The sequence below is a fragment of the Ambystoma mexicanum genome, chromosome 10, assembly GCF_040938575.1.
Source record: "Ambystoma mexicanum isolate Mex_15411 chromosome 10, UKY_AmexF1_1, whole genome shotgun sequence".
NCBI classification, from domain to species: domain Eukaryota; kingdom Metazoa; phylum Chordata; class Amphibia; order Caudata; family Ambystomatidae; genus Ambystoma; species Ambystoma mexicanum.
This window is the reverse complement of record NC_090932.1, coordinates 37,738,503-37,759,414: the sequence shown is the minus strand read 5'-3', so window position 1 is coordinate 37,759,414 and position 20,912 is coordinate 37,738,503. Positions and strand designations below refer to the sequence as shown.

General features: G+C 49.3%; 1 protein-coding gene across 2 annotated transcripts in view; it reads left to right on the top strand.

Annotated features, from left to right (window-relative positions):
- CLDN16 (claudin 16) overlaps positions 1 to 9,579 on the top strand; it is a 233,238-nt gene extending 223,659 nt beyond the window's left edge. For both annotated transcript variants that reach the window (XM_069617451.1, XM_069617452.1), the window contains 2 exons: positions 1,434 to 1,625; positions 8,046 to 9,579. In XM_069617451.1, the coding sequence (XP_069473552.1) occupies positions 1,434 to 1,625; positions 8,046 to 8,182 (329 nt within the window). In that variant the 3' untranslated portion in view covers positions 8,183 to 9,579. The remainder of the gene's footprint in view (positions 1 to 1,433; positions 1,626 to 8,045) is intronic.
- Positions 9,580 to 20,912: the final 11,333 nt, after the last annotated feature.

The window sequence follows — 20,912 nt, the reverse complement described above, 5'->3', positions numbered from 1 at the left end:
CAATAACCTTGACTCTCCCTGTGCAAAAGGCTACATGAACTGTTCCTGCATCCACTTGTTCTGTGCTTGTTGTAATATGAGTAACCTGCAAGCACCAGAATTTCTGTTCCCTTTGTTGCCTTAACAAAAGCATCAACCACACTATGCAACACCACTGTCAGCTCAGATCTCTGATACCGACTGCAAATAAGCAGACTACTAGAGAGTGTACCCCTTCACATGCTTCTTATTCCTCCTCTATATATATATATATATATATATATATATATATATATATATATATATATATATATATATATATATATATCACACCTTTGCATTGCACCCAATGTCCTGTTTTAGGTTTTTCCAGGTGCTTTGAAGTGGCACCCTCGTGAGCTAGTGCATTATAAAATTGAAAAATAAATAAAGCACGGACCGCCCAATAACCCTACTGAAATGTCTAAGTGTTCTGCAGAGTGTGTCACCCAACAGCTGTTACTCAGTAAACGTACTCCTCATTTCATACACCTCATAGGAGGGACATTTTGACTTGATTTAAATAATATTTGAGCACGAGTCATGCAGGCTACACACATATCCCACATTAGTCCCAAAATCTGTGTCCCTGTCTTGCTTCCTAATGACAGCACTAGTCTCTAACTGGTGGAAAGTCTGTTTGACCAATCACAATTGGTTTCTACTGGCGTCATTTGGAGGAAAGTGGCATTTTGGACATGTACTGAACTGTTCTTGAGTGTATGCCTGTTGGGTCGAAATTCTTCTTGGAAAAAGTTATCGATGTCTGTTGGGTTCAGTTGCTATTTTTATTTGACCAGTCACATTTCTCTTTGTCGCCATGGATTTGTATATTTGGTTGTGGAGGTTGGAGACGGGACGGCGGGTGGGGAGTTACCAGAGCACTGGAGACCAGATTCTGCAATGCACAGACTACTGATGGACAGAGTGATTGGCTGAACAGCCCGGTCTTGATGGATGCCCAGAAACCCATATGCTGCCACTGCACGCAGCAGAAACTAATTATGAACTCTCAATTGTAAACCTCCCAAAGCCTAAATGTTGATAGCTCGGAGGACTACTGTGTCCACTGTGAAGAAGTGTTTGAAAGCCAAATGCCATGGCCTTGACTCCTGAGGGGGTGACTCAGCCTCTTAGCCTCCCATTGAGATGGGCAATAACAGCAATGGTTGAGTGTAGGGCAAATCCTTCTGTGGGTGCTTTATTCTAGTCTGGAAGTTATTGTTGTGAGTGGTCATGTTTCATGTGCACGCAGTGGAGAGAACTCTCAGTGAAGTGCAAAGACCTTCCAGAACGAGTGTGAACAAATACTTGAAAGCATGCATGCAGTCATAAAGTGCTTGCTTCCTCAGTTCCCATGTATGCTTGACCTGTTTTCATTGGTTGTCCTTTTTGCTTGTCGTTTGCATCCGCAGGTATCCCTGGAATCATCGGCTCGGTGTGGTACGCCATCGATGTCTACGTTGAGAGATCCTCGCTGGTCTTTCACAACGTCTTCCTGGGGATCCAGTACAAGTTTGGCTGGTCCTGTTGGCTCGGGATGGTAGGGTCCATGGGCTGCTTCTTAGGAGGGGCCGTGCTGACCTGCTGCCTCTATCTTTTCAAAGGTAATCACAGGGGGTTGGGGCACCGTACCCTCCTGTATCCCACAAACTACAAAGGATTCAAGTGAAGAACTGCCCTGATCACCAGCAATGCCCACCAGCCATGGTGAAGTCTGGAGATGGGGCTGTCCATGCTAGGGATCTTTCTAGTCATTGTTTTCAACTCTTCAGGGTGGCTAAGACTGCCCGATATCCTGCTGGTCACTGTTAATCTGCTTCTTGGACACTGGTGCTCAGGGTGGCATCATCTGTGCTGTTACTGGGAAGGCTGGGCTATAGACAGGGGAGCCGATTTATGAATTTCCTGGCGGGTGCCCAACTATAGGAAGTGATATCATCGGCTGTTATATGACCGCATTTGCACATAGTCGCCAACTTGGTGCCAGGGGGTTAGGGGGTGCAGAACAGTGGAAACATTGGCTAGCATGTATTGCATATACTAAAGTCAAGTAGGAAGGAGGTTTAAGCCTTCCAGTTGCATTCCAGTGATCCATCACTGCCCCTACTCCACCCCTCTATAATCATCTAGGTTGTAGTAGCCCTCAAAAAGCAGAGCAACACAACTGGGATAGCAGAACGAAATGTCAGCCCATCCTGTGAGTGTGTCAAACCTCAGTGCATGTGCCTCCTATCTTGGAGCACAATCTCACTAATTTGTTGCAAATCTCGCAAGTGGGTGCAAGGGAACCCCATGCGTGTGTGTGTGGGCTGCAGACCCCCGGATCACATGCTCACTTCTTCAGTGTGAAACTCTGGCCAAAGCTCTTTGGGCAAGCATTCAGGATGGGTCTCACCCCTATAAACAGTGTGATATATTGAGTGGGCACCTCACTCCTTGGAGCATAGTGTCCCCTGTTGCTGGTAATCTCACAACTGAACGTATAGTTTCACTCTTGGTCCTCTCAGTGACCCCATGTATATTAATGGAGTCAGTCTCCCATCTGGGAAGACAATTATATTTCTGATAAAACACTCTGAATTCTCACTCTAGTTTTCTCGATCTATAGATACATACCATCTTCATTCAATGTGTGTGCAGGGGTGATAACTTGTGTCTGAGAGAGCTCATTCTTTCATTCAGGAGAGATAAAGGGGTAATAACCCCTTGTATGTGGTATCAGGCTCATTCTGCTTCATGGCCCCTCACGCCAGAATGAGTGAGCAGGTTTTAAAACCCTGCTGATTCTGATATCTTATAAGCTCAAGCCTTCTATCCCTTGGCCGGCAGCTCGGGACATGATTGTTGCCAATTGAAAGTAGCCAGATCTACTATTTAGACACTGGGAGAGTGACATGAACCCGCATTGGTGGTGAAGAAGCACTCAACATACAGAACACAATGGCACAGTGTCGCACTCCTGCTGAGAAATTACAATTCGGTCTGTTTAAATGTAAAGTAGAGTGGCTGAGAAGTACACACACTGTGCCATTAAAAATAAAGCAGCTGTGGTGGGTGGAAGTGCTGCTTCGGTGGCATCAAGAGTATGCAATTCCCTGCGAGGTAGTATTGGTCATTTCCTATTGAAGTATAGCAGCCCTATTGAGAAGTGCCATTAAAAGGGAAGCTGTCCAGTAGGCTGAATGGGTGCTGCCCCATAAAAGGTGTAGAAGCCTCTGTCCCAAGTCGCACTACTGTCCCAACGGTGAGAAGTATAGTATTTACACATTATGCTTAAGCACTTTTGGTTATTGAATAGTGCGCGGGTGCATAGATGCAGAGGTACACCCAACCCAAAACGATGTTTCGAAATTGAGGGACAGATGCAAAGCAAGAGCCTCTGTCCCTCAATTTCGAAACATCGTTTTTTCCCCGGCTTTTACCCGGACCAGAGAGAGACACAGTATGGATGGAACGAAGGGCCATCCATACTGCGTCTCTTCTCTCCGGCCCAGGGGGTGGGGGGGCGCTCAGCCCCGACTTCATTCTGCCGGCGGGTGGCCGGGCTCCGGAGCACCCGTGTACTTGGCGCCCCTGGCTATAGAGATATTGAATCAATTAAGGCAAGCTGGCCCCTCTAGGGTCGAGAAACCTATGAGACTCACCAAAGTGCATACAGAGGCAGGGAATCTACAAAAGCAGACCCTTTTCGCACAACCCACAATAGTGCAAAAACAGCAAGATGCACAGTATGAAGCAACAAGCAGTGTGTGATCATTAGGTCACTGAAGACACAATGGCACGCACTACCCCCAGGGACCCCCTTGACCTCTGCAGAACAAAGGAGTCTCTTAGATAGAGTCTCCAAGCTCTGGAGGGTGCAGAAGTGCAGCGCAGGCAGCACACAGACACTTGGGGCATTTGCGCTCCACAAATACACAACAATAGAATAGACTTACTCTTAAGGATCCAAACGCGCAAGGATGAGAAGTGTATCTATGCATGGTAGACATACCCTGCTATATCCCATTGCCCCTTCTATAGGATTTCTCCCCTCGAGTGACGATGACTGGTCAACATGTCCTTTTAGCAAATGGAGGCACTTTGTGCAAAGCGGTAACCCCTGCTCTGCCCAGTCCACCATAAGTGGCCTGAGGACAAACCAATCAGGACAGGAACTCCATAGCTCTTGCTTTTCCGGCTTGACGTCAATATTGCCTACGCATATAGGGTGGGTTCCCCCGACAAGACGATGGCTGGTTCCAAGAACAAAGAAATACACCAGAAGGTCCCAGAGGAAGATAGAATAGTCAAGGACCAAACCGTGTTGCTCTCACCAACACGTCCCCCAGAGCCACACTTCCATATGAAGGGCTGATCGCTGGTAGAAGGTCTGTGGCACGACCTCACCACATCCTGCGACCATCGCCATGCGACGGCATACACCATGCAATCCCGCTGTCACAGACTAGCAGTCGAGGGACCTCCTCCTTCCAGGACACACCACACGGCCCCTGTGCCACCGTAACACTAGTGCTTGTCTTACATACTGTAGGCATAAGAATGCTGCCAGCTAGAGTGTGGGAAGTCCCGGTGGCACAGACAAAAGGTACAGGAACCCTGCAATGCAGTTCTGCCATGACACGCATTGCTTTTCCAGAATACGAGGATTGATCGGTGCCCGTGAAAGCAAGTCATGGTGGTGCCATCATTGCACCACATGTGTGTCAGCCATTAGGGGCTCCCTCGTTGGCCATGGAGCAGCTGAGGGGTCCTGGCATTTTCTGTGTCCAGGACTGGGCACTTGCAGGGCATAGGGTCTTATGTGTGGGAGTTACAGGGCATGATTTTTACTGGGCGGGTGGGAATGGGGGGTTAGCTTGTTACTGGTGGTGGCCACATTTTAAGAAGGGGGTTCACACACGCAAAGCCATCTTCACCTGGCTCTCCCACCTGATGATCAAACATCCTCCCATCCCATCCCATGTTTTGTGGTTTTTCAGCGGTTGGACATTGGGACCTGGTTCTCGTTTGACTGCGTTTGTGTTTTGTGTATCAGCTATTGTGCTGTGCTAACTCTCTGTGTTCAGGGTCACATTGTGTGCTTTCATGGTGATGTTGATGGGTATCTTCTCAAATGTATATAGAGATGTAATGATCATGAGCCATACGTGAGCTCCACTTTCCAACTGGGCTGTGGTTGAGCGGTCCTCTGCCGTCCAATAGGCGAGCAAGCAGGCGTGGGCGGTCGGCTGGTCCCTTGGCTTGCTAATCAGAGATGAAATGTGGGTGCCAGGGTTGGGTCTTTCTCTGACCGCACTGGCATTTGACTTACCAATTAGCCGGGATAAAAACAGCCAGCTACTCGTGGGTCAGAAGGTACTCGTGACATGACCAAGTTAACTTGTGAACTGCAGAAATCATGTGGGGTTTGTCTTGAACCTTTTGTACAATAAAATGTGACCTGTTCACCTCCAAAAGGCCACTCACCTATTTGTGTATTTGTCTGCCTGAAGACAGGGTCATACACAAGAACACCCCCTATATCTAGCAGCACACGTATGCTCATGTACAACACACACACATTAACTTCTATTCTAACCGGGAAGTTATGTTATATGGCACTTGTATAGCACCTACTGCCATTGGGATAGCCTCGAAGCACTGTTGGGATGAACGCCCCTGGGAGGACAGTAGTCCGAGATGTGAATAAGGGATTTCCAAAATTAGCGTAGTGTATGCATGAAAGGACAATAGCTACGATCGCGCAGACTCTGTGTGGGAGAGTCAGGTAGTCAAAGATGTGGCAGAGAATGAACATGTGTAGGTAGCAGCTTTTGGTCACAGAACTGATATGCTGTGATAGGATCAGGTCTGCATCCAAAATGCATCTGGGGTTTTTAACTGTGTTGGAGGCGGAGGTAGGTGGGCCCAGAGAGAGAGGGCTCAGGGTGGATTGGGGTAAGAGGGCAGTCTTCTCGCAGAGCATGATCTCAGTTTTTCCTGGGTTGAGAAGGAGGTGGTTCGGAGTCATCCAGTGTTTGATTTCTGAGAGGCATGATACAAGATCAGGGGAGGTGGAGGAACGGCCCTTTGGGATCTTAAGGACGGTTTGGGTATCTTTGTAGTTATAGCAGGATAGGCCGTAGGATCAGGTGAGTGTGGTGATGGGACTCAGGTACAGGATAAAACGTGGTATGGATACTGAGGCATCCTACGGCACTCGATGGGCAACAGGGCGGGGAGTCGAGGCGAAAGGAGGCTTGTGCATTATTTGGAATCTGTTGGAGAGGAAGGAGGTTATCCACTTCAGAGCTGCACCCTGGATGCTGAGGGAGTGGAGTCTGCCCGTGAGGGGGGCGAGGTCAGTGGTGTTGAAGGCTACAGAGAGGTCAAGTAGAATTAGTGCTTCCGGGTCTGAACGTCTTTTGAAATCATCTCAGATGGAGACCAAGCACAATTGAGTTCCTCTTCGGGGTCTGGAGCCATATATGGCAGGGTCGAGGAGTTGGTTGGATTCTGTGAAATGGGATAGTTGAGAGTAGGCTGCTTGGTCGATTAGTTTAGCTATGAATTGGTTGTTAGAGATGGGTCTGTAATTCACCGGGGCAAGGGGGTTGAGCGAGGGGTTTTTGAGCAGGGGCTTGGTGTACAAAGTCTTGAATTCTCCTGGGAAGGGTCTGGAAGAGAGGGATGTGTTAACGATAGATCTTGCGATGTCTCCGGCATGTGTTGAAGATAGGATTTCTTTTAGCAGAGTAGGGGGCCGGGGTCTCCAGGGGATCCTGAGTGGCTGCTGTTAGATAGTAGCTTTAGAAATTGAGGGTGGAAGAGAGGCGAGAAGGAATAGAAGAGTGTGTGGGTGGAAGGCGGTTCTAATATCCTGGTCGGTGTCCTGCGGGGGTCGGGGTGAGCAATACTATTGTAGTGACGATGGCAATGTTTCTTTCTATGGCTATGTTGTGGAAGTGGTCTGAGATAGAGTTGCAGAGTGTTAAGGTGTGAGGGGGAGGAGGCATTGCATGCAGAGGCATTGAATTTGGAAATAAGCTTGTGGACTTCCCTAGAGGGGTTCCGAACGATTGTGATTCTATTCCAGCAATAGTAGGATTTTTGTTGGCCTTTCATATTTCTGCCCAGTAAGCTTTGAGCTGGTAGGTGTAGGCCATTATGTGCAGCGCCGGTGATGGGTCTGCCTGCCATCAGCTTTCTTTCTGGGATATAAGAGTTTTGAGGGCTGCTAGAGAAGGATGTGAGTGGGGTGAGTGGGCTGAGTTGTTCCGAGAGCCAGAGATCAAAGTGGTGGATGCAGATCTGGCCCGACTGGAGGGGTCTGGAGGTCAGGAGTTACTTTGACCTTGTTCCAAAGGTCCTGCCTCCCCTCAACCCCCCTGGCTGCTGGGGGGAGGTGCAGGATGCAGGGTCTACCGTCGAAAGAGTGACAAAGATGGCTGAGTGGTCCATGACGATGAGTGGGTGAGGGGGCAGTGAGGTGACGTGGTCTGGAGAGCTGAAGATTGCACCAGGGGTGTGGCCTGCAGAGTGGGTACGGCCTCAGACTAGTTGTGTTAGATTATGGTTTCCAGGTTGTATAGTAGGGATTGTGTCATGGGGTTATGTCGTTTGCCAAATCACACATCGAAGTCCCCTAGTATTGTGAGGAGGGGGTGGGAGACCAGAAGGGCTGCTAAAGAGTCGCTAAGAGTTCGTGCAAAGCATATATTGTACCCCGGGGGTCTGTATATGAGCAGGAAGCTGTGAGTGTGCGAGGCCGTGAGCAGACATTTTACCAGGAGGGATTTGCAATCTGAGTTGCAGGCATGTTCCTCCGAGTGTGAGATAGCGAGGTAGGATTTGTACAGGATGGCAATACCACCTGCCCTGCTGCTTCTGTTATGAACTGGTAGAGTAAAAGTGCTGAACTTAGATAAAATCACTGAACAGGTCTCTGCTCCTGCAAAAAAAAGATGTTTTGTAAAATGTCACAAACGAATCTATGATGCACCATGTGGAGAGGAGTAAAAGCTTTTCATTTTTTAACACAGATGTTGGATCCAGCAGAAGCCACTCATCTTATTCGTCGAGGAAGGTCCGATCGCGCGCCGGCACAGCAATGGCAAAGCTGTACTCACCCGCTCGAAGCGCAACTGCCAAGATGTACGCCGTGGACACACGAGTGTGATATGACACTGCTTGCCATACAGACAATTTGATGGCTGGAGGGGACCACCAGGCCCAATGAATCTGCTATGGACCCAATTGTGGTGCCACCTGGGCTATTGCTTCCACTGGAGGAAAGATCCTATTTAGTCTCAAGCCTTACCCTGATACAGCCCCATTATAAGACATGTGGTTTTGTGTAGCTTCCTTCGCCCTCCACCTCCCAGCTGCTCAACATTGCGTTTTGCCTTCTCCACCTTCCAGGCCCATGGGGCACAGTCTATATGGCATTACACGCAGGCTGCACTGGTGGCATTTTCAGGATATAGCCGAGCAGAGTTGAGGTTTTGGGGGAATTGATCGAAATGCAAATGTATCTGAGTCCATGTCGATTACAAGTGCCCATTGCCATTGATTGAATTTTGGGTTTCGCTCAATGTTGTAATTTTAAGATGTCAACACAAAGCCGCCAGCTATGTAGGGACATTCTCTTTCTGCCATGGACACATGAAGCAGAAAAGCGATGAACACACTTGAAAACTTACTTCATAGAAATGGCAGGAAGTGACACTGGCAACTTGAAAGTGGAGAATTTAGAACGTTTAAAAGAAAGCAGTTGATGTTTCTTGAAAACATGAGTGAGTAGCTCACCCATTTCGTTTTTTCTCTCTCTCTCTTTTCTTGCACCCTTCATTTTCTGCCAGTTTTTTTAAAAATCAAATGACCTCTTGTCTTCCTTTAGATGACAAAAAAGATTCTTCTAAGTCGAGGGGTCTTAGACATTGATTTCCTGCTGCCATGTTGGGGCTCTTTCATCACTCTCTCACCCTCCCCGAGCACTGGCTTGCGAGGGACGCCCAGTTTCGTGCTGGTGTCCAAGTTCTAGCCATCGCTACAATCCTTCAAAGCTAAAAGGGAAAAACGAAGAATTTCACCAAAAAGTAAATGATTGTACCTTTATATTTTGGTAGGCGACGGAAAACTTCTCTATCATCCTATTTTTGAACTGCACCCTCATTGGGTCCATGATTCTTTGATGCCATGGGTCGTGTATTCTTAAGACAAGCTCAGCTCAAGGCTCTTGTTTCTGAGGCAGGTCGCCATTCATCAAATATTGGAGTCTCTGGCACAGAGAGTTGCTTTGCAGGTGCTGAGTTGGGAAAATACTCTGGCAGACGATGTTCAAGCATTGCACAGGAAATCCTGCCTCAAAAGCATTGCGGCGCCCACATAGGGAGCAGAGTTTCTGAAAAAGGGGACATTACCTTCTGAAGCATGACACCTACGAGCTTGCAGGAAAACAGAACTAAAAACATCGACATTGAATTCACTTTTTTTCTCCTTCCATCAAAACAGCTCCATGGAAATGATCTGACTGTGCCAAATTATTCAGAGAAAAGTATACAATGTAATAACGAGCGCATCTATTGTTGCTGGCTTTTATTAATTGTACAGTTCGCTTTGGAGGAAATCTGGGGGCTCTGGGAATGAAGGGGTTCCCTGACGTTCGATGAGGTTTTTAAAGACCCATTTTTCATATTTGAAACATGCACATTAAACCCCAGACCGCACACCCCTATGCCGGTCATTGTGTGGCGTGGCGGGCCCTTCAAGGGAATTTGATTCAATGCAAATCAAATGAAAATGAGAGCCCAAAAGCAAGTGATTTCATTATGAAAAATATACATTTCAATCCCTCCTCCCTACCCTAATTCCAATTTTGGCAGCTTCACAAAATTGCAATGTCCCACTAGGATACACAATAGAACTTCACAGAAATCGCGCCGGCGCATTCCATGGCGTGCACGTGTTAAGAGAAATATAGGTCAGGAAATCAGGTTGGTTGGTACCTCTGGACCTGAGAACAGCCCTTCTCCCTGGCATTGGCTGAGGGGGGGGGGGCGACAGCACGACTTTCTTCCCTTGTCTCCCGGTCACAGGTGGCCTTACGAATGTCCAGACTCCAGATGGTTCAAGGGTTCTTATTAGGTTGTGCTCAAGTGTGGTGGAAACTAAACGATATGTAAACAAAATATTCCACTCTAATGGTGGCCCCTTTCCCGTCTCCAGTCGGCTTCCCACCTCTCTAGCCAAGACATCCCAGTTTCCCGGACTGGTGACTAGAGAGGTCCCTCTCTCGTCACCAGTAGGCTTCCCACCTCTCTAGCCCAGACGTCCCAGTTCCCGGGACTGGTGACTAGAGAGGTCCCTCTCTCATCTCCAGTCGTCTTCCCACCTGCCTACCAAGACGTCCCAGTTCCGTGGACTGGTGACTAGAGAACGGTAACTCCTACCATCCACATTCTGACTGGAGTTATAGCCTTAAGTCTTCAGCCTTCTCTGTCTCAGTCTTTCTGGGATTTTCAAGGGGGCAACCAATCCTAAGGGACCCTGGAATGATGGCTTCTTCAGTATGGTGTGGTGCATTTTCAATCACCCAGTTCCTGGCACTCAGTACGTTCACGCCGTTGCTCTCCCTGATCCTTCTCCTCTCTTAATGCTCTCACTCTCTCCCTCCTCCCTATATACACCCTCCTCTCTTCTCACTTTAACGGTCATGCAATGTCTGAATACCCTCTCTCTCTTCTCTACTCTCTCGCCCTCTGCTCTCCTCTTTACTGCCCACTCTCCTCCTGTTTCTCCACTACTCTCCATTCTCCTTTTCTCTCTCCTCTGCTCACCACCTTCCTATCCCCTCCCCACTACTCTACATTCTCCTCCCATCTCTCTATCCTCATTTGTTTGTCTTCCCTCCCCACTACTCTACACTATACTCTCGCCTCTACACTGCTCTCTATTCTCCACCCCTCCTCTCTTTCCACTTACACTCACCCCGTTCACACTCCCATACACTCTTCTCACTCTCACCTACTCTTTCTCTAATCCTTGCTCACACCTTTCAGCAATCATTCACAAACCCCCTCACACATGTACCACTTTCTATCATGATCCAACAACTCGCCTGTAAGAATCTCCACCACAGTTTCCAGCACGCTGCGTTCCAGTGTCCTTCCTCCGCCTGGCTTCTTGGTCTGCCTCCCCTTCACCTGACCTCATCTGATGAATTTGATGTGATTCCCACACTCCCTGTCTATCATGCACGTTCTGATTGCCACCTCCCCCTTTGCTCTCCATTGGTGCAATTGCACACCTGACCTTAGGGACCAATTACTGTCTGTTCCCAAGAGCCCCATAACGGGACGACGGCTTTAAAAATGATTGTATGCTCCTCCACCTATGTTGGCATGGTGAGGCTGTCTCTAATAGTTCTGGTTGCAGGGATTCCACTGGCGAGTGGTCTTCATGTCGCCGTGGTGAGATAGCTGCCTCTCTGGTGTATGGTAAATTGCTATTATTCAGCTTCACATAACTCAGAGCTCTCAACCATCTGTGTTGTAAAGGCGGGTGAAATCTCTCGATTCTGTTTTTGGCAGGTGAGACGCCCATTGGAATGAATGGGCGTGCAGGAGGCTTGGCGGGTGAGTCAGCCCTTTACAAGGCGGGTGACACCCGCCAAAAGCGTGTGAGTTGAGAGCTATGACATAAGTTGCGCGGCCCACCGCTGCTCTCTCCCGTGGGTCATCTGCTTCTTCAACAGAGGTTCCTGGGATCCTACAAAGGAAAAGAGAGAACACTGGTCACACTGGGGTACGCAGACAGGGGTGTAGGCCACCTATGACAAGGCATGGAAAGGGAAGTGGTCCTCAGAACTCCCTTCCTCCGCTTTGGGGCATGGCTGGCTGGCTCTGGCAAACAACCAGGTAGGCCTGCAGCGGCAGGTTAAGAAGGCTCTCTAATCCCCCCTGGCGGGGTTAAGCCCCCCCCCATCCTTTGATATCCCACTGACCTGCACGCTGCCTTACACTGCAATCGCTTCTTGTGCTTCATGGGCGAAAGTGAGACGCACAGGCCTGCCTCTAACCACATCATCCTCGGATTCTATTGTGGGCATGACTTGCAAATATCGGTACTTCATGGGAACGCCTTCGGGGGCAATCCACCGGAAACGCCTGAGTTTCAAGGGGCCACATTAACTTCCAGGTTGCCTCGGCGACTTGTCCCGCCTCTGACTTGCTAACCTACCTGCTATTGGCTGTGGGCAGCTTGGGGATGGGTCAAGGGGTGGGGCGTAGCAACAGAGGCCACCCATTGGAGGACAGGAGGATACACGTGGGGGAGTCGCACTTGTGTATGGATGTGCCAGGATTTGCCTGATATTTTAATGTGAAGAGGAACGAGACTGGCTGTGCGTGTTATGGATTATGCTGTGGGTCTCCGGACCGTTCAGGGGCAACATCCAGCCTGGAATTCACTGATTTTCTCTACAGCCGCCCCCCAAAGCTTAAAAGAAGATACCCTTGTTTATTTAGTATGCCATAGCTGCCTTATTAACACCACTTCAAAGGTTATTAAAATGAGCACCCTTACATCAGCCTAGGAAGAAGTACCACTAGTCTAAGGGGAACCTCTGACCTTTGTAGCCAATGGGGGGCAATTTGCAAAAAAACAAAATGTATTTTTGTAAATTATCCCATGTAAAGAAACTGGCAGGCAAGCCATTGTGAAATGCCACGCCAGTTTGTCATGTGCTGTACTACTGACGTTTTGGGACCAAGAAATTTCAAAGTAACCGTACAGGTTAAGCAGGTGGCGGTTTTTCGATTGGTGGCTGCCAAGTTCAATGACCCCAGATACACTGAATGAAGGAGCACAGCCTGTGGGCAGGTATTCTGAGGGGTTTGTTTACTCACCATGTCAACTCTTGGTTTATGGTCCTCGGGGGAGAGTTATGTATCTGAGAAATTCAGTCGCTTTTTTCACCAAGTACCACCATGACCTTACTGTTACATCTCTTCTGTGACTTCTGGGGTCTCAAACCTCTCATGGTGACCAATGACTCTCATTTCATTGGCACCCCCCTCTCACAGGGGTCTGCAACCTTTGGCTCTCCAGATGTTGTGGAGTACAGGTCCTATCAGCCTTAGCCAGTGTAGTCAAACAAAGATGGCGAGCCAGACCCCTGCTTGCGATAGGAGGACCTTGTGGGTTCTTGCACGCTACGCTCGTGACCTGTGATTTTATTTAACATACAACTGTTTTACTCCTGGTTCATCATGGAAGCAGTCGTGCGATGAGCAGAAGTCAATGATTTGTAAAAGGAAAGGCCCGGAATGGAGCACAGTGTTTTGCTGACATGGAGCCCTGTGGTGACCTACTAAATGGGTCTGTAGAGGAGCAATAGTCTCAGATATTTACTAATCATTATAGTATTAGAGGATTTTAGTCCTATGAGTGCGGAATCAGAGGTTTCAGAGGTCTCCCCTATTAGCGACACAAACAGTGGGCGGGGCTTCACTACCCATCAGGCAATTGAGTTATATGATTACATCATCAGCATGGACCGCAAGGTAAAGTTCATCAAGAAACCGGAAGTGTGATTGTATTCTCTAATGCAGTCTCTGGACTTGGTTGCAATGCTCCCCACGCGCTATGATTGTTGGGCACGTCTGGCTATCTCAACGTTCCGCCATTATTATGATGGAACGCTAAAGTCACAGAGATCCTGGGGTTACAATCCTTCACCACAAACCTATCGTAGCGACAGGTTAAGAGACTGTTGCATTCACGGGGTGCATGAAGATTGCGGTTGTGTTGTATTTCCGTGCCCCCCTTCACCTAGAAAAGCATTTCCTTCTGTCACCGGGAGTATACTTAGCACTTCCCATGAGCAAGTATGGGGCCGCATTCTGTCACCAGGAGTATACTTAGCATTTCTAATGGGGAGGTATGGGGCCGCCTTCTGTCACCGGGAGTATACTTAGCATTTCTCATGGGCAAGTATGGGGCCATCTTCTGTCACCAGGAGTATACTTAGCATTTCTCATGGGCAAGTATGGGGCCACCTTCTGTCACCGGGAGTATACTTAGCATTTCTAATGGGGAGGTATGGGGCCGCCTTCTGTCACCGGGAGTATACTTAGCATTTCTCATGGGCAAGTATGGGGCCATCTTCTGTCACCAGGAGTATACTTAGCATTTCTCATGGGCAAGTATGGGGCCACCTTCTGTCACCGGGAGTATACTTAGCATTTCTAATGGGGAGGTATGGGGCCGCCTTCTGTCACCGGGAGTATACTTAGCATTTCTCATGGGCAAGTATGGGGCCATCTTCTGTCACCAGGAGTATACTTAGCATTTCTCATGGGCAAGTATGGGGCCACCTTCTGTCACCGGGAATATACTTAGCACTTCTCATGGGCAGGTATGGGGCCGCCTTCTGTCACCGGAAATATATTTAGCATCTCTCATGGGCAAGCATGGGGCCATCTTCTGTCACCGGGAATATACTTCGCACTTCTCATGGGCAAGAATGGGGCCGCCTTCTGTCACCGGAAGTATACTTAGCATCTCTCATGGGCAAGTACGAGGCCACCTTCTGTCACCGGGAGTATACTTAGCATTTCTCATGGGCAGGTATGGGGCCACCTTCTGTCACCGGGAATATACTTAGCATTTCTCATGGGCAAGTACGGGGCCACCTTCTGTCACCGGGGGTATACTTAGCATTTCTCATGGGCAAGTACGGGGGCACCTTCTGTCACCGGGAGTATATTCAGCATTTCTCATGGGCAAGTACGAGGCTACCTTCTGTCATCAGGAGTATACTTAGCATTTCTCATGGGCAAGTATGGGGCCGCCTTTTGTAACCGGGAGTATACTTAGCATTTCTCATTTCTCATGGGCAAGTACGGGACCTTCTTCTGTCACCAGGAGTATACTTAGCAATTCTCATTGGCAGGTATGGGGGCGCCGTCTGTAACCGGGAACATACTTAGCATTTCTCATGGGCACGTATTGGGCTATCTTCTGTCACCGGAAGTATACTTAGCATTTCTCATGGGCAAGTACGGGGCCGCTTTCTGTCACCGGGAGTATAACTAGCATTTCTCATGGGCAAGTATGGGGCCACCTTCTGTCACCGGGAGTATACTTAGCATTTCTCATGGGCAAGTACGGGGCCACCTTCTGTCATCGGGAGTATACTTAGCATTTCTCATGGGCAAGAATGGGGCCGTCTTCTGTCACCGGGAATATACTTAGCACTTCTCATGGGCAGGTATGGGGCCGCCTTCTGTCACCGGAAGTATACTTAGCATCTCTCATGGGCAAATATGGGGCCGTCTTCTGTCATCGGGAGTATACTTAGCATTTCTCATGGGCAAGTATGGGGCCATCTTCTGTCACCAGGAGTATACTTAGCATTTCTCATGGGCAAGTATGGGGCCACCTTCTGTCACCGGGAATATACTTAGCACTTCTCATGGGCAGGTATGGGGCCGCCTTCTGTCACCGGAAGTATATTTAGCATCTCTCATGGGCAAGTATGGGGCCATCTTCTGTCACCGGGAATATACTTCGCACTTCTCATGGGCAAGAATGGGGCCGCCTTCTGTCACCGGAAGTATACTTAGCATCTCTCATGGGCAAGTACGAGGCCACCTTCTGTCACCGGGAGTATACTTAGCATTTCTCATGGGCAGGTATGGGGCCACCTTCTGTCACCGGGAATATACTTAGCATTTCTCATGGGCAAGTACGGGGCCACCTTCTGTCACCGGGGGTATACTTAGCATTTCTCATGGGAAGTACGGGGGCACCTTCTGTCACCGGGAGTATATTCAGCATTTCTCATGGGCAAGTACGAGGCTACCTTCTGTCATCAGGAGTATACTTAGCATTTCTCATGGGCAAGTATGGGGCCGCCTTTTGTAACCGGGAGTATACTTAGCATTTCTCATTTCTCATGGGCAAGTACGGGACCTTCTTCTGTCACCAGGAGTATACTTAGCAATTCTCATTGGCAGGTATGGGGGCGCCGTCTGTCACCGGGAACATACTTAGCATTTCTCATGGGCACGTATTGGGCTATCTTCTGTCACCGGAAGTATACTTAGCATTTCTCATGGGCAAGTACGGGGCCGCTTTCTGTCACCGGGAGTATAACTAGCATTTCTCATGGGCAAGTATGGGGCCACCTTCTGTCACCGGGAGTATACTTAGCATTTCTCATGGGCAAGTACGGGGCCACCTTCTGTCATCGGGAGTATACTTAGCATTTCTCATGGGCAAGAATGGGGCCGTCTTCTGTCACCGGGAATATACTTAGCACTTCTCATGGGCAGGTATGGGGCCGCCTTCTGTCACCGGAAGTATACTTAGCATCTCTCATGGGCAAATATGGGGCCGTCTTCTGTCATCGGGAGTATACTTAGCATTTCTCATGGGCAAGAATGGGGCCGTCTTCTGTCACCGGGAATATACTTAGCACTTCTCATTGGCAGGTATGGGGCCGCCTTCTGTCACCGGAAGTATACTTAGCACTTCCCATGGGCAAGTATGGGGACGCCTTCTGTCACCAGGAGTATACTTAGCATTTCTAATGGGGAGGTATGGGGACGCCTTCTGTCACCGGGAGTATACTTAGCATTTCTCATGGGCAAGTATGGGGCCACCTTCTGTCACCGGGAGTATACTTAGCATCTCTCATGGGCCAGTATGGGGCCACCTTCTGTCACCAGGAGTATACTTAGCACTTCTCATGGGCAAATATGGGGCCGTCTTCTGTCATCGGGAATATACTTAGCACTTCTCATGGGCAGGTATGGGGCCGCCTTCTGTCACCGGAAGTATACTTAGCATCTCTCATGGGCAAGTATGGGGCCGCCTTCTGTCACCGGAAGTATACTTAGCATCTCTCATGGGCAAGTATGGGGCCACCTTCTGTCACCGGGAGTATACTTAGCATCTCTCATGGGCAAGTATGGGGCCACCTTCTGTCACCGGGAGTATACTTAGCATTTCTCATGGGCAAGTATGGGGCCACCTTCTGTCACCGGGAGTATACTTAGCATTTCTCATGGGCAAGTACGGGGCCACCTTCTGTCACCGTGGGTATACTTAGCATTTCTCATGGGCAAGTACGGGGGCACCTTCTGTCACCGGGAGTATATTCAGCATTTCTCATGGGCAAGTACGAGGCCACCTTCTGTCATCAGGAGTATACTTAGCATTTCTCATGGGCAAGTATGGGACCGCCTTTTGTCACCGGGAGTATACTTAGCATTTCGCATGAGCAAGTATGGGGCCACCATCTGTCACCGGGAGTATACTTAGCATTTCTCATGGGCAAGTATGGGGCCGCCTTCTGTCACTGGGAGTATACTTAGCATCTCTCATGGGCAAGTATGGGGCCACCTTCTGTCACCAGGAGTATACTTAGCATTTCTCATGGGCAAGTATGGGGCCACCTTCTGTCACCGGGAGTATACTTAGCACTTCTCATGGGCAAATATGGGGCCGTCTTCTGTCATCGGGAATATACTTAGCACTTTTCATGGGCAGGTATGGGGCCGCCTTCTGTCACCGGAAGTATACTTAGCATCTCTCATGGGCAAGTATGGGGCTGTCTTCTGTCACCGGGAATATACTTAGCACTTCTCATTGGCAAGTATGGGGCCGCCTTCTGTCACCGGAAGTATACTTAGCATCTCTCATGGGCAAGTATGGGGCCACCTTCTGTCACCGGGAGTATACTTAGCATTTCTCATGGGCAAGTATGGGGCCACCTTCTGTCATCGGGAGTATACTTAGCATTTCTCATGGGCAAGTACGCGGCCACCTTCTGTCACTGTGGGTATACTTAGCATTTCTCATGGGCAAGTACGGGGGCACCTTCTGTCACCGGGAGTATATTCAGCATTTCTCATGGGCAAGTACGAGGCCACCTTCTGTCATCAGGAGTATACTTAGCATCTCTCATGGGCAAGTATGGGGCTGTCTTCTGTCACCGGGAATATACTTAGCACTTCTCATTGGCAGGTATGGGGCCGCCTTCTGTCACCGGGAATATACTTAGCATCTCTCATGGGCAAGTATGGGGCCACCTTCTGTCACCGGGAGTATACTTAGCATCTCTCATGGGCAAATATGGGGCCGTCTTCTGTCATCGGGAATATACTTAGCACTTCTCATGGGCAGGTATGGGGCCGCCTTCTGTCACCGGAAGTATACTTAGCATCTCTCATGGGCAAGTATGGGGCTGTCTTCTGTCACCGGGAATATACTTAGCACTTCTCATTGGCAGGTATGGGGCCGCCTTCTGTCACCGGGAATATACTTAGCATCTCTCATGGGCAAGTATGGGGCCACCTTCTGTCACCGGGAGTATACTTAGCATCTCTCATGGGCAAGTATGGGGCCACCTTCTGTCACCGGGAGTATACTTAGCATTTCTCATGGGCAAGTATGGGGCCACCTTCTGTCACCAGGAGTATACTTAGCATTTCACATGGGCAAGTACGGGGCCACCTTCTGTCACCGTGGGTATACCTAGCATTTCTCATGGGCAAGTACGGGGGCACCTTCTGTCACCGGGAGTATATTCAGCATTTCTCATGGGCAAGTACGAGGCCACCTTCTGTCATCAGGAGTATATTTAGCATTTCTCATGGGCAAGTATGGGGCTGCCTTCTGTCACCGGGAGTATACTTAGCATCTCTCATGGGCAAGTATGGGGCCACCTTCTGTCGCCAGGAGTATACTTAGCATTTCTCATGGGCAAGTATGGGGCCACCTTCTGTCACCGGGAGTATACTTAGCATTTCTCATGGGCAAGTATGGGGACGCCTTCTGTCACCGGGAGTATACTTAGCACTTCTCATGGGCAAATATGGGGCCGTCTTCTGTCACCGGAAGTATACTTAGCATCTCTCATGGGCAAGTATGGGGCTGTCTTCTGTCACCGGGAATATACTTAGCACTTCTCATTGGCAGGTATGGGGCCGCCTTCTGTCACCGGAAGTATACTTAGCATCTCTCATGGGCAAGTATGGGGCCACCTTCTGTCACCGGGAGTATACTTAGCATTTCTCATGGGCAAGTATGGGGCCACCTTCTGTCACCGGGAGTATACTTAGCATTTCTCATGGGCAAGTACGGGGCCACCTTCTGTCACTGTGGGTATACTTAGCATTTCTCATGGGCAAGTACGGGGGCACCTTCTGTCACCGGGAGTATATTCAGCATTTCTCATGGGCAAGTACGAGGCCACCTTCTGTCATCAGGAGTATACTTAGCATTTCTCATGGGCAAGTATGGGACCGCCTTTTGTCACCGGGAGTATACTTAGCATTTCGCATGAGCAAGTATGGGGCCACCATCTGTCACCGGGAGTATACTTAGCATTTCTCATGGGCAAGTATGGGGCTGCCTTCTGTCACCGGGAGTACACTTGGCATTTCTCATTTCTCATGGGCAAGTACGGGACCTTCTTCTGTCACCAGGAGTATACTTAGCAATTCTCATTGGCAGGTATGGGGGCGCCGTCTGTCACCGGGAATATACTTAGCATTTCTCATGGGCAAGTACCGCGGGCACCTTCTGTCACCGGGAGCATACTTAGCATTTCTCATGGGCAAGTAGGGGGCCGCCTTCTGTCACTGGGAGTATACTTAGCATTTCTCATGGGCACGTATTGGGCTATCTTCTGTCACCGGAAGTATACTTAGCATTTCTCATGGGCAAGTACAGGACCGCCTTCTGTCACCGGGAGTATACTTTGCATTTCTCATCGGCAAGTATGGAGCCGTCTTCTGTCACCGGGAATATACTTAGCACTTCTCATTGGCAGGTATGGGGCCGCCTTCTGTCACCGGAAGTATACTTAGCATCTCTCATGGGCAAGTATGGGGCTGCCTTCTGTCACCGGGAGTATAACTAGCATTTCGCATGAGCAAGTATGGGGCCACCATCTGTCACCGGGAGTATACTTAGCATTTCTCATGGGCAAGTATGGGGCTGCCTTCTGTCACCGGGAGTACACTTGGCATTTCTCATTTCTCATGGGCAAGTACGGGACCTCCTTCTGTCACCAGGAGTATACTTAGCAATTCTCATTGGCAGGTATGGAGGCACTGTCTGTCACCGGGAGTATACTTAGCTTTTCTCATGGGCAAGTAGGGGGCCGCCTTCTGTCACCGGGAGTATACTTAGCATTTCTCATGGGCAAGTAGGGGACCATCTTCTGTCACCGGGAATATACTTAGCATTTCTCATGGGCAAGTACGGGGCCGCCTCTGTCACCGGGAGTATACTTCGCATTTCTCATCGGCAAGTACAGGGTCGCCTTCTGTCACCGGGAGTATACTTAGCATTTCTCATCTGCAAATACGGGGCCGCCTTCTGTCACCGGGAGTATACTTAGCATTTCTCATCTGCAAGTACGGGGCCGCCTTCTGTCACCGGGAGTATATTCAGCATTTCTCATGGGCAAGTACGAGGCCACCTTCTGTCATCAGGAGTATACTTAGCATTTCTCATGGGCAAGTATGGGGCTGCCTTCTGTCACCGGGAGTACACTTGGCTTCTCATTTCTCATGGGCAAGTACGGGACCTTCTTCTGTCACCAGGAGTATACTAAGCAATTCTCATTGGCAGGTATGGGGGCGCCGTCTGTCACCGGGGATATACTTAGCATTTCTCATGGGCAAGTACCGGGGGCACCTTCTGTCACCGGGAGCATACTTAGCATTTCCCATGGGCAAGTAGGGGGCCGCCTTCTGTCACTGGGAGTATACTTAGCATTTCTCATGGGCACGTATTGGGCTATCTTCTGTCACCGGAAGTATACTTAGCATTTCTCATGGGCAAGTATGGGACCGCCTTTTGTCACCGGGAGTATACTTAGCATTTCT